This window comes from Condylura cristata, unplaced genomic scaffold (assembly GCF_000260355.1).
Source record: "Condylura cristata isolate star-nosed mole 26May11 unplaced genomic scaffold, ConCri1.0 scaffold00002, whole genome shotgun sequence".
Taxonomy (NCBI): Eukaryota; Metazoa; Chordata; class Mammalia; order Eulipotyphla; family Talpidae; genus Condylura; species Condylura cristata.
In genome coordinates this window covers 22,422,930-22,437,159 of record NW_004567103.1, presented here as the reverse complement: position 1 = coordinate 22,437,159, position 14,230 = coordinate 22,422,930, and the positions used below count along the sequence as shown (strand labels likewise).

Below are 14,230 nucleotides of genomic sequence, written 5' to 3'. Positions count from 1 at the left end.
TTTGAGTTTTAGTAATTGACAAAATGATTACATGTGAAACATAACTCTTGCATAAAGTAAGCTGCTCACAACACAGACTAATTGCACATTTGGGAGGTGAAGCAAAGACATCCAGCACTTGCTCATGCTGAGCCAAGAGCATAGCATTTAATGAAATGAGGGCCATAAAAGGTTCAGCATGGATGCTTTCAGGTCTGACCTGGGCTTCTGGGAAATTGAACACTGGCCCTGCAGACTGGGCCGCTGCATTCCCCTGGGCATTGAAAGACTGGATTATTACCCCTCGCATGCGTGAATCAAGCACTACTTCACAATACAAGTACATTTGTGATTCCAGAGATGCCCCATTTGGAACACTCTTAAGCTAATAATACGGTTGCTTTCCTAGTCATCCATCTTCCTGCCTGCCTTTCCTCCTCTCACACCATGAAATTACTTTTGATATTTGTTTGCTAAAAACGGTTAGTATATCTGACAAGGTCCGACCATGTAGTTTCCGCTTTGCTCTTCTTAAACTCTATTCTTTCCTCTCCAGATAATGCTGTCAATGAAATAGAAAGTCAGCCCACCCTCCCCCACTTAGGATTGTCATCAAACAGTATGCCAGTTATGTTCTGTGTAGTCTGGCCATTTCATGTTACAGTGTTTAGTACAGAGTAGGTGCTTGATAAGAATTTGTTGAAAGAATTTGGTTGCAAAGAGTGACTCTTTACCCAGGCCAGAAGGGACCAGTCTCATTTTTAAATGCCAATTATGACAGTTACTCATTGTGTTTAGGCATAAAATTAGTATTACAGAACAAAAGTGAGAAAATGGAGAAGCAACAAGTTACTGAATGGAAGAGAGGATATAGATGCCTATTTAAGATGATAACACAACTATAACTATAATAACTTGAAGAGAATTTATGTAAGATGGAATAAAATATTAGAGGAATAAAGCATTAAAATGACATAGCAATTATGAAAGATAAAGCAATTAATATTTTGCTTCCTATTTTATTTTGCATTTTGATTATTATTTAATAAAGATTGTATATCATCATATCAATACATTTTTCCAAATTAAAAACTATGCTCCATTATCAGATTGTGAAATTATTATAGTGGATTGTGACCAAGTTTAAAAATCAATGAAATAGCATAGACAATACTAGAATATGCTGTACTCTTGGTCAATATTGTGTCCTGAACATTTATGTAAGTACGTGTATGCATATGTGTATATGCATGGGAGAAAATACAGGTAGTAGATAATGGAGATTTGGATACTGGATCACAGTGTTTCTCAGAATTGATGAATTGTACCACCTATAACTTGAGGCACATAACACAACTTAAAATCATCATGAGTAGCTCAATTCCCATCACCAACTGGTAGTTATGGCATTCGGTGCCTTCATTGAGGACTTGAGGTTGAAGCTGAGTTGGGTTATTATCTTCCGTTCCAAGGAGGTATGATATGAAAAGAGAAATTGGACTGGGTTACTTTTAAAATTCCTTATAGTTATTGATACATTCTGCTTCTAAAAATTATTTTTAATATCAAAACTAGTTGTAGAAATGTTTAAATTAATAAAACTTGGTATAGCAGGAATCAAAAATGGTGCCAGAAATGTATTCATTTGCATAAATATAATTCAAAAAGGCACATTCACAGATTCACATATACACATACTCACGCATATATTATTGGGCACTTATTCATATGTATTCTTGCAACAAATATTTAGTGCTTGTTTTTGAGCATTCTATGTTTTACATACTAACTATAGTTGGGTGGGAAGAAAACCAGATTGACACAAGTCCTTGCATTTAAGAAAGGGTCATTTAAAAAAAAAATAAGGAAGCAAGAATAGCATGTGGTAAATGCTATGGAGAAAATGAAGGACAATGGACATGGATAGGACGGTGTTGGGAAGGCAGTCATTAAAGCAATTTGAAGCTATTGATAAATGACAAGGAAAGACCTCGCTGATAAAATGCCATTTGAACAGAGAACTGAAGGAAGTTAGGGAAGATCTGCAGGATCCTCCAGAGAGGCATTCAAACAGGAAAAGATGATGAAGCATTTGAAGCAGAGGGAGGTGATGTAAAGAACTGTGGGGCGATTACTGGCTGAGTTGAAAAGAGGGGAGGCCAGGGTGGCAGGTACAAAGTGAATAGGTTATGGAGGCAGAAAAAGTAGCTTCTGCACAGTTATCAGGACTTGAAAGGGCTTTGGCTTTTTTTCTGTCTGATTGAGGTAAGCTGTCACTAGAAGGTTTTGAGTATTTGTTTTTATAGAACAACTCTGTCACTTAAGAGTATAAGGTGAGGAGCAGTAGTTGAGTTACTTAAGCTGATGAATGTTACTGTAGATGAGGTAAGAAGAAAGCTGGAAATTGGTTATTGGCTTTAGCAAAGGGAAGTCATTGGGGATTCAAAGAGGATCTATCAATACACTTCATAGCTGCATATATTCATGATATAAATACATGTTTATTTATTATATGTAGTGTTAAAGGATACATAGCATTTATACAATTAGTGGATGTATATATATATATGTAAAATATATCGTACACTTAGTATTAAAAACATGTGTATCTGCATATATAAATGTGCGAGTGTATGTGTCATTCTAGAGCTATGTTTACCTTCATGTTGGTTACCATCCAGCCATTCTCCATGCATTAATACAGCAAATGGTTCTTATTTATATATTTATAAATTCCTTTGAAAAATATTTATCTTTATGTTAATGATTGAGAAATAGGTGGAAAACACAGAACAATTACAAAAGAGAACCCAATAATTCATATTCCAGTGCCAGTAGACAATCAATTTTTTCTCTATGCAAATAGATATGGTGGGGGTGCATGCAGGCAGTTAGTAGGTGGCTGGATAGGTATCTGAGTCTGTGTATAGCATATGCCTGTTACATAATAAAAATATATTGTTCACAGATTTTGTGCTTAATGTTATAGTATATTTTCACATGGTTAGAAGTCTTAGTGTCAACACAAAAAGTAAATAATATAGAACTTATATAATTCTATGTTTTTTTTTTAAAGATTTATTTATTCATACAGAATTGGGGTACCAGCCAGATGTGCAGGATGGTGAGAGGCTTCACCAGAGACAAAGTAGAAGCAAGTGGAACAGGCATATCAACGAAATACACTGCTGAGGGGAGCAGCGGGCGGGTCAGGAGAGGTCTGCCACCCCATGTGGATCACCTCCAGGGCGGGGATCAAACTCAGACTGGCTGTGGCCAGCTTGCAATGCTGAGTCCTAACCCCTTGCGCCACTAGATAGAGCCCTAATTCTATGGCTCTTAATAAATAAAAGTATACAAAAATGGCATACAAATAGAGCCCTGCCTTGTGGCACAGTGGGTTAAAGCACAGCACTAAGAAACTAAAGCCCTCTCAGCATGAGTTTAATCTCCACACTCCCAGAGGTGGAGACCCACCTGCTGCTCCTCTCAGCAGAGTAGTTTATCACTCGGTCTGTTCTGCATCCTGCTCTGTCTCTGGTGAATCCTCTCACCACCCCTGCACTTCTGGCCTGTACCCCAATTCTCTATATCATGTTTAAAAAACATGATAGGCTGCATTTTTCTTCTGGCTTTCCATGTAAGTAAATGACACGAATGTACCAAAACTTTGAATTTATTACATTTTCTACTCACTTTATCCCATAAAGATCACATTTTTGCCTCAGGAAAATAAATGCCATATCTAAGTGTGTAGAATTCCCTAGTGGTTCATTCTCACCCACTTAGTGGCCAGTCATCAACCCATGAGTTTGAGGGACTTTTACTACTATCTGCTGGAGCACAGGACAAGTGTCTCCAGCAGTGCTGTGTGTCCCAAATGTTTCTCTGCCTCTTGGTTGCCTTATGGCTGACATCCGTTGGCTTTCAGCTAGAAGTGATCTTGGAGGAGGACTCTTTGGCAACGTCTGAAGGTATTTTTGATTGTAATAAGTAGGGAATGAGTTACTATGGGAAGTATCCAGGAGTTCTAAATACTCAATGGTAGAGACAGTTCCCTTCCAACAAGTTTGCAAGGCCCTGAGTTGTGCTGTGGTCAAGAAAGCCTGACATGATGATCCCGTATGGCTGGCTTGGGGCAGACTGAAATTTGTGAGGGAATTTGACGTAGATGAAGCAGTAGGGACATAGGAGAATCCATCTGCATTGTCTGATTATATAATTTTATCCTAGAGTTAAGTACAAAAAATAATTATAAAAAGACAGAATAAATAAATTAAATTCACAAGATTTCTCTCACTATGCCAGCCTCACCTTTTTGAATTGCATTCCCTCTCTTAATATATGTGAATGGAACAAGTCAGAGATATTCCCAACACGGTATGGAAAGAGCTCTTGTCTGACAGACAGGAAGCAGAGAGGGCCCCAAGGTTAAGATGTGCCACTTCGTTTGGGTTCATCCTGTCACTAAGGACCCGCACTTGGTGCACTTGTGAAAATGTTAAACCTCTTTCCGTCCTATATGAAATGATGTCTGGGTCTGGCACAATTTGAGTTTAATTTTCAGTATTGTGTGTTGAACCAAGGTTATTGAGGGAAGCATTCAGTGTATTGATTTTGTTATACATTAGGTAACAGAGGAAATGACAGTGTTAACTACAGTAATGTCTTCCTTCACCATTGGGAAGTTGGCTATTATTAGAGGCCACTAATTGAGCCTGGAACAACTTAAGAAAGATATAAAGCATAACTATAGCCGGGCAGAGAATGTGAAGGTCCCTGGCTTCTTACTGTCACTTGAGACCTTGTCTGGGAATTTCTTGTGGCTTGACCAAATCATGGTGGCCCACAGAAGTTGAGACAGTTGTGCAGGTCAGAGTGTGACACAGGACCCTCTTTTTGTGCTCCACAGAGCTCCAAAAATAACAAGTCTCGTGAACAATAAGAGGGTTCCTATCCCGCATATTTCGATTTCTTTGTCTGTGAAGTGGGCATGATAATAAACTTCATAGGAGGCACCGTGGGTTACAGTTCATCACTCTGAAGCTGTGCACAGCCACTGCAGCAAGAATTCTAGCTCCAGCCAGAGAGCTGACCCACATGGCACAGCAGACCTCTCCTGTCTCACCCGCTACTGCCCTCAGCAGTATTCTTAGTCAGTCGGCCTGTTCTGCTCCTACTCTGTCTCTGGTGAATCCTCTCACCACCCCTGCACCTCTGGCTTCTACCCCAAATCTGTATGCATGAATAAATGAATCTTTAAAAAAAAAATGAGGAGTAAGTGTGTTGATGTGTGTCAAGCACTGAGAATAGAATCGCTTAGTAGCAGTCAGTCACGTGTTTGTTGTAGTTTTGGCTCTCAGAATCTAGAGTCTTAAGAAAATGTAAATTAAGTTTCAAATGAAAAATTAGTTATAACACCTCCTGGTTTCTACTTTGTTCTCACAAATTGTATACTAAATGAAAGGTGATAGTACAAATAGTAATTGTCAATGTTATTACGAATTATTAAACAAAAATGTCCAACATAAGCTAATTTGATTATTGAATAAAGTGGTTAAACAAACAAAACTTTTCTTATGTTACTTTGTCTCTGGTAAATAAAAGAAAAGCTTTCTAGTTTTTCTCTAGAATGGTGTTCACAAACTTCTAGTAAGCACAGCTGTTCTTTAATTTACACTTTAATTTGGTGGAACTTTATTAGACTGAAATTAACCAAATCCCAGAGAGGCCTGGTAATGTAAATGATTACACAATGTTATGGATTCTAAATTGGGCATTTTGGAAGACAAAAATGAAGGCTAATAATTTATTTAGTATTTAACTCTGGCATTTCACTGGGAAGAAAAAAGGACCGCCAGTTTGACTCAAATAATGGATTTTTTTCTTAGATCATAATATAATGAGTCAGTTTAAAGAGCTAACCTGTAATAGTTTTATTAAATTAAACAATAAAGTTTCATTTCTTTGAAATTACTTATTGTCAAAATCTTAACGGTGAAATTAAGTGAGGGAACTATTTTTTTTTTTAAGTCAGACACTGGATTTTTCTATTTTGGTAGGAGTTGAAAATGCCACGGTAGTGGGTCTGACATGTATAAGACCTCTTAATCCTGTTTTAATTATGGGTTCTTTGCTATTTCTGATTTTATAGTTGTTACTTGGTGACTGACATTCAGACACTCACATTCATTTTTAAAATACCTAATTTTACACCAGAGTTCCTCAAAATGACCTTAAGATGGGAGTCTCTAGACATAATTACAGAGAGGAAGGAACTGGAGAGTGGAGAGGTTCCAGAGCTATCTCATTTTCACATGTTTCACTTGGATGGTGCAGGCTCAGGAGAGAAACAGAAGAAATGCCTACAGAGAATATCATGTGGACAGTGCTTTTTCAATTTTTTTTTTAAAGATTTCTTTATTTATGCATACAGAACTGGAGTACAGGTGAGAGGTATAGGGGCAGTGAGAGGATTCACCAGAGACAGAGAGGGGAGCAGAGCAGGAAGATCAATGAGGTACACTGCTGAGGGGAGCAGCGGGTGGGTCAGGAGAGGTCCGCATTGCCAGGTGGTCACCTCCCGTTCACCTCCCGGGCCAGGGATCGAACTCGCATTGAAGCGGCTGTGACTAGCTTGCAGTGCTATGCTCTAACCCATAGTGCCACCAGGGAGGGCCCCGACAGTGCTTTTATTCCCACTGCTATATATCAGAAAGCCCCAGGGACCAAATGTGATTAAGCACTTTTGCCCTGGAGACCTGATACTTAAATGTGCCTTTTGCCACCAACTCTATTTTTGGAAAACAGCTATACTGGTGGTGAAGTGTCATTTGTCAAAGCAGACGTGACTATTTGTTATGCGTTATCATTTTTGTTTGGGTTTAAAAACACAGTGCCAATGAGTTATACCACTCAAAGATGCAAACTTTAAGGCAGAAGTTTTGACAAAGTAAAATTTAATTCAGTGATAACCATTATAAATCACATTTCTCTGACTTTAAAATAGCATTTTTTTCAGTGTTCTGTATTCTATTGACAGTCTTTATCAGGAGCATTGCTTCCACAATAAGTGATGTTTTAAATCATATGTAAGCCAGAGAGTTCCTCAGAGTTTTAGCATATTTCTACACTAAGCCCTGTTTCTTCATCTGTGCAATGAATGTGTTAAGATAACAGTATTGCTAAGGTTTTTTTGATACCTAAGTTTCCCAAAGTCTTATGTTCAGTGTCTAACTGTTGAGAATATTCTGGTTAATTTCCAAATGCTTATGGGGTGATACAATAGCATGATTCTGCCATGTCGAAGGATACTCTCTGCTGATTATCACCAAATGTCCCAGGAACACATCCCTCATTCCATGCTTGAGGTGGTGGCCCATGGCAGACAGAAGACTAGCCTTTGCCTGCCAGGCATGGAATTACAGCTGTTAGAGGTTCAATCATCTTGTCTTACTAATTGTATCTGTGTTTGTCCATCTGAGTTGTGTAAATATTCATCTGCTTTCTTCCCTTTTCATGTGCACTTTCTCCCATCAGAAAGGAGAACCTGACTGCTACGCACTTTCCCTGGAAACAGTTGAGCGACTCATCCTGGAGATCCCCCTGAACGACTCTGGCTCTGCTGGCCTAGGCGTGAGCTTGAAAGGGAACAAATCTCGAGAAACTGGAACAGACTTTGGGATTTTTATCAAATCCATCATCCATGGAGGTGCTGCCTTTAAGGTGGGTAGGAGTGAGATTTGCACACCAGTGTGAAAGTGTGGAGAGGTATGGCTATATGTGCTTGACTGGGTGGAGAGTGTGTGAAGGCTTCGGGCCACAGAGTTGCTTGTACCAGAGCAGGGTGGTGAACACCTGGCAACAGTTGTCTGTTTTTATACTTTAAGTAGTTAATGTCATTCCCAGAGGTAGTTCTGAAAGCCTACCCTGATGAATATGTTTTCTTACAGACATTTTATTACTTTGAATCTGTAACTTGACAGAATTGAACCTCAAAATACATAATTGGAAGACCAACACTAAAAACAAAGTCAACATAAAACCAGCAAATAAGAAAATTGTGCCTGCAAGAATACAAGCTCATTGCAACTTGATAGTGATTATAGTATAAAGGTCATTTTATACACATGAAGAGAACCATGTCTTTGAAAAGGGAGAAGTTTGTAAATTTCCCAAGAAAGGGAAAGAACGTGCTCTACCTTTTCATGCCTGGCAGTCAGTGTGTGATCTGGCTGTAATGTATAATCGTTAGCTCAAGTGCCTGGGTTCAAATCAACTCCACTAGTTAATTGTGGCCAAGGATATTGACCTGTCATGTGCCCATTTCCACATCTGTAGAATGGGGCTAACACACATTACGAAATTGATGGGTTTCTTCAGACTGAATAAACTATTGCATACAGTGAACATAGGGGAGTGTGTTTAGACTTAGCGCTCCTCACCATTATCATCCTTTGCCACCACACTGCAGTAACACCTGCTGACTTTGAATCATAACAGAACCACCCTCACCTTCTGTGGATGTCGGCAAACCACTCATCCTCAGTATGCTTCAGTTCCCTCTTTTACAAAGTTGCTAGGATGTCCTACCTGGTGCTCTTGTGCAGACTAAAAGGTACGCTACGTGTGAAACACTAGCACAGTGCCTATGACGAACTTTCAATAAATGTTAACCATTTTTCAGATAATTTGGTATTGATAACACGTGCCCTCTCCCAGAGCCCAGAAGGCCTTTCTTGAAGCCAGCACCCAGCCCTAAACCCTGGCTTCGTCGGGACATTTGTCTCCAGCTCTGATCATCCCACTGTCATTTTTTTCAGACCTGACACTGAACTAATGTCTTTTTCCTTGGGAAGTAAGAAATTCACTATAGATAGATGCCTCTTTAGTGCACTGCTTGGCTCAGTTAGCTTTTGTTGCATAATAAATAATGACAAAATGTCAGTTACATGCATCAGTGGGCATGGTTTCCCTGCTGACTCTGCAGGACACCTGCAGGGGCCGTAACTCGGCTGGTGTGACTTTGTGCAGTAGGGCTGCAGAGCTCAGTGTGCTCATGTTTTACCTGTGCCCTGGACCAGCACGCTTTCTGCAACATGCTCTTCTCATGCAGTGACATGTCACAGGCCCTGCAGCAATAGCCTCTTGGGTTCTGGACTCCAAAGGAGTACAGTGTCACCCACAGTTAGGCTGTGGCAAAGACTTGGATACAGGAAGGGTAAAGAATTGGGGCCAATCATCTATTATATCAAACCCTCAAGTCTGGCTCAAATTGTAAACCCAGGCACAGAGGGTAATAATAGTATTAACAAGAACAGTTCACATTCTTGTGTTGAGTGCTTTGATGGGCTGGACATCATAAGTATTTCAAGTGGATTCTCTGACTTTATTCTAATTCACACTGGGTAACTGTCTTTTCATCAAAGAGGAATTGCAGGTGAGAGTGGGTAGTGTGTGTCCTGTGTTCACATGATCAACAATAGCTACAACTACCATTGGAACCCAGCAGCTCACTCCAGAGCCTGGCTACCCTGGCCTGTGACAAATGCTCCTCATCTCACCCTCCCTATTCCCAGGCAGAAGGGGCCACGGCTTCACACTTATCTTGTATCTCACCTGTCATCCTTAGCCAAATCACCTGCACACGTGCTGTTTGAAGGTGTATGTTGGCCATGCTTATGAATGCAAGCTTTGATGTTATTTTTCTTATTCCTAATGACAGTTCTATTTGTAGAATTTATTCCAAGTAAAATTGAAACTGAAATGTATTTTTTGGAAATTAAAAGCAAACATCTTAGCTTTTTTATGGGCAATAACTTAAGCTCAAGTAGATATTGGAGAGCAGGTTTAATATGTATATCCATGTTTGCGCAAGTGAGCATCTCCTTACCTAAGCAGTTTGTAACAGTCCTGTTTGTTGCAGAAAGAGTTCACTTTCCATTTATGTAAATTTCCTTCCTGACACTGGTCTGCTGAGTCAGACAATCACACCATTAAAAACCACTGGGCAGCATATATCTATAGCTGATCTTAAACAGTCACCGGCATCAATCATGAACTTAGCCTTATTGTCAATGTTTAGTGTCCATTTATCTTATTTACTTTTTGCTGTGTAAAGGGTAGGGACCTAAGCTTTGCTCACAAGAAATACAATTAATCAGAAAAAGAATTATTTTTCTATTCTCCTTCTGCTGTTGCAATAATCCATTGCTGCCTCTCAGAAAGCCAGGGTTACCACCTGTTCTATGAATCAGAATCATGCCTTATAAAAATTGTTTTGAGACATTGTCCCCATACAGATGACACAAGTGTAGCGACTGCAGTGTCCCTGGAGACAAAGAGGGAGATAAGTATAGGGAACATCCACTTTGGCATCTGGCCCTAGGTTTTTACCTCAAATCAACAAAATAAGCTTTCTGCCAGGGCACATTCTCTTTTCCCTGGCCCTTCCTAACACTAATTGGTTCTCAAGGTGTTTTTCCCTGAAGGGAAGGTAAAATTTTGAAAATGGCAGTACTTTGAAAAGTATGACCAAATTTTTCCTGTTGATCCTGTGTCCTGTATTCTCCTGGGGGCTTCCACTGGTGTAAACAAAGATAGGCTACTTCTTGCCAGATGTAAACCCCTGATTGGCGGCAACTCTAATTAAGAGCCTGTTTCCCCCCCACACACACACCTCTTTACACTCAGTTCTGCTGTCTGTCATTTCATCTCTTATTTGAGTTATTTCTAATAGTGATGTCAATCTCCATTTGACAATAAGAACATCAAGATATTCTAGGATTCCCTCTTCAAAGTGAATCCCTCATCTAAACTAAGCAAACTAAGCCATACTTCTTGATTCCAAATTATTCAAATACAGAATCTCATCAAGTGACATAATCAAGAAGTAAAGCTCACTGCAGCAGGAGCTCAGTCCCAAGCCAGGGAGGTGACCCACATGGCACAGCAGACCTCTCCGCACACCCTCCTCAGTAGTGTATTTCAGCCTGTCTGTCTTGTTCTGCTCCCCAGCCTGTCTCTGGTGAATCCTCTCCCAATACCTCTGTTCTGCTCCCCAGTTCTTATATGCATAAATTAATAAATCTTTATTTTTTTCATTTTTAATAAAAGATTTCTTTATACATACATAACTGGGGTACAGATCAGAGGTGCAGGGACAGTGAGAGGACTTACCAGAGACAGAGTGGGGAGCAGAAAAGGCAGACCAATGAAGTTCACTGCTGAGGGGAGCAGAGGGTGAGACAGGAGAGGTCTGCCAAGCTATGTGGATCAACTTCTAGGAGGGGGATTGAACTGGCACTGAAGTGCTGCACCACCAGGGAGGGCCCAAATTAATAAATCTTTAAAAAAAAAAAAAGTTCAGAAACACTTCTGTGCTCGTTGGTTTTGGTCATGTCTGCCACGTGTTCTTGATGGACCCCTGAAGCATTGCTTTGAGCTGTGCCTTTCAGCCTAGTCAAAGTGGCAATGTACTGAAATTGCCACATATGATTTATAGGGTCCATGCCAATATGCTTAAGCAGTAACAAGCATTACCAGTCTGTAGTTTTGTTTTAGTTTCCGTCATTCTTCTTGGACATCTGCCCCCTGAAGGACAGCGTAATTGCTTCCAGACCAAAATACATTCGACATCTCATGACTCGAGAACTATGAAGGAAATTATGATGTCCATGAAGATGCTTTCTTAAAATTTTATTTTCGTGATTAGAATTTCAAGAGCATGTGTTGGAACTGTTAAATCAAAAGAAAGATTGTCTTGGTTGCAGTTGGAATAAAAGTACCTGGAGAAAACTTCCTCTGCTTTCCTAAAATTCACATAAAAGTTAGCTTTTCTCCAGGGAAGTGCACAGAAAGTTCTGATTATCATTTTGAAGATCTTAAATATTTTCATCCTCGTTTGCTAAACATTTTGACTTCTAAGAGCTGTGACTTTTTGCTTTATGCTTGATGTACTATATGAACTGAATTTTTTATAGAAAATGTACTTTTATATCTGCTGATTATACTTTAACTGTTTTTTCTTTCTTAAAAAATGAGTCATTAGAAACAACATATAACTAAAATAGTGATATTTGTAAAAAATGAGGTAGAATATTAATACACTGCAAAAAAAAAAAAAAAAAGGAATCCAGTATACAGTATACAGGTCCTGAGTGATATTTCTATTTGATATTTCTATTTGTACATTCTGATTTTGACAGAGGGATGTGTCCGATTGAAACCTTAAAATAATAAAGTAAAAAATTAAATTTAAAGACAATTTTGCTAAGGAAAAAAAATAGATTTTTTAAGGGCTCTTCAATAGGGAGAATGAATACCTGCTATTCTCCAGAAAATTAATTAGCCAGGTTTGTGCTTAATAAATACTACTTGATGATGGTGAAATTAAATGAAAGAAAATGCCTGAATAGCTAATTGCAAATGCATGCAGTCAGAATATGAACTAGACATAATTTAATTCTTGTACGTTTAGGAAATTAGGGATATGCTCCTTGAAAAATGCAGAATTTCATAATCTACACTATTTAGTAATGGGCCAAAAAATCTTTTATCTAAAATAAACAATCCCTCCTTTTGAAAATGACTAAAATATGATTTTGGGGGAAAGATTATAAACACCTCCAGACTTTCCAGGAACTTGATACGTGGTCCTGAACCTCATCTCTTCCTAAAAAGGAGCATTTAACAGCTTCCAAGCTACTGACCAGGAGATGGTAGGAGTTTCCAGCATGAGTAATTTCCACCCTCATCTCTGCTGGTATCCATAAATCATGTGTCAGATCTATAATTAATGAATTCAAAGGAAGATAAAAGGAATAGCTTTTCCAGGTACACTAATGTTAAATGAGTTCTTCAACCATCCTCCTTTTTCTTAAAATTGATCATGTTTTCTATTAGTGGGGAAATATAAAGATCAGTACTGTAGTCACGTCTTCAAGGCTTTCACCTCTGACGAAAGTGCCTTATAGTCTGAGTGTGTGGAGAGCTCCTTTGCAAATCCCCAATAGTCAATGTTTAGTTAATGTACTCTCACATTTTACACTACCTATAAAATCTGAGACAGTTTATGGATAACCAATGCAGGAATTCTGCCTAACACACACACACACACACACACACACACACACACACACAATCACTGTCTACCCACTAAGAATTTTACCATTTATAAAAAGAAGAAATGAGTAGCTTACATGTGAGAAAAAAAAATGTATCAGTGATTTTATGCCAATTATTTTAGCCAGTTTCCTTCTTTAGAAAAGCCAAAAATGGTAGCATATGTTCTTTCCTGTGGTCAGACTTATGTCAATGGGTTTTCTGCAGTAATACTATTTAACTAAGCTATAATATAGCACTACTTTAAAATTTTATACCATTATCAATCATTGTTTTTCTTCCTGATATTTATCACATTTGCATTTTTATTTTCTGCATGGAAATGCAAATGAGAAATGAATTCGTCCCATGATAGCTAAAATGTTGGGTTGTTACCTCATTTTGTTGTGTATTTGGGACTTTATGATTGTTTCAGTGATTTCAAATACTACAAAAGTTGGTAATACTGATCAAAAAGAAAATTACATTATTAATTATGCACTGAATTCAGGATGCAATCGGCATTTTCTTCTAGGCATTCTGCCTTTGCTCCACTTTTCTAATGACCAATTTTAAATAGTCCTAGCACAAACTAACATATGGCTCTTTAAAAAAAAAAAAGATAATAATTTTCAATATGTTGGAAATTCTAATCTAGTGAGCCATTAGTAAATAATCATCATATTTCATATACAACACATGTCTTAATAAGCTTTTTTTTTTTTTATCCAGTTTTCTAGACCAAAGTAAACTAAGAACAGAAAATCAGGAAGGAGGGAGGAAAAATGGAGAGGAAACTACAATGACAGGAAACAGAAAAAATAAGTCCAAATGTTATCACTACAGAGGACACCAGTGGATATTTGTGATGACTGAGTTAGTGATTCTCAAACTTTTCTTGCTGAGGAAATGATATATTTCAGTAACGACTGTAGTAAGGATGTAAGTTGTAATATTCTTATATATGCCCTATATTTTCCTCAAAGCAGCTTAAAAATAGGAAGAATTATAATTTTAAAAACATTATATTATAATGGTTTTGATAATGTATGTTCTGATGCTTTCAAAAATATTCTCCAGTTTTATACATACACACATAGAAACATAAATATATATTTTTACATTTCCAAAGAGATGCTGAGTTAATAGT

The 14,230-nt window shown here is 38.3% G+C and overlaps 1 protein-coding gene across 2 annotated transcripts in view; it reads left to right on the top strand.

Annotated features, from left to right (window-relative positions):
• Positions 1-14,230, top strand: part of PARD3B (par-3 family cell polarity regulator beta) — a 489,342-nt gene that overhangs the window by 89,193 nt on the left and 385,919 nt on the right. For both annotated transcript variants that reach the window (XM_012727531.1, XM_012727528.1), the window contains exon 8: positions 7,519-7,704. In XM_012727531.1, the coding sequence (XP_012582985.1) occupies positions 7,519-7,704 (186 nt within the window). The remainder of the gene's footprint in view (positions 1-7,518; positions 7,705-14,230) is intronic.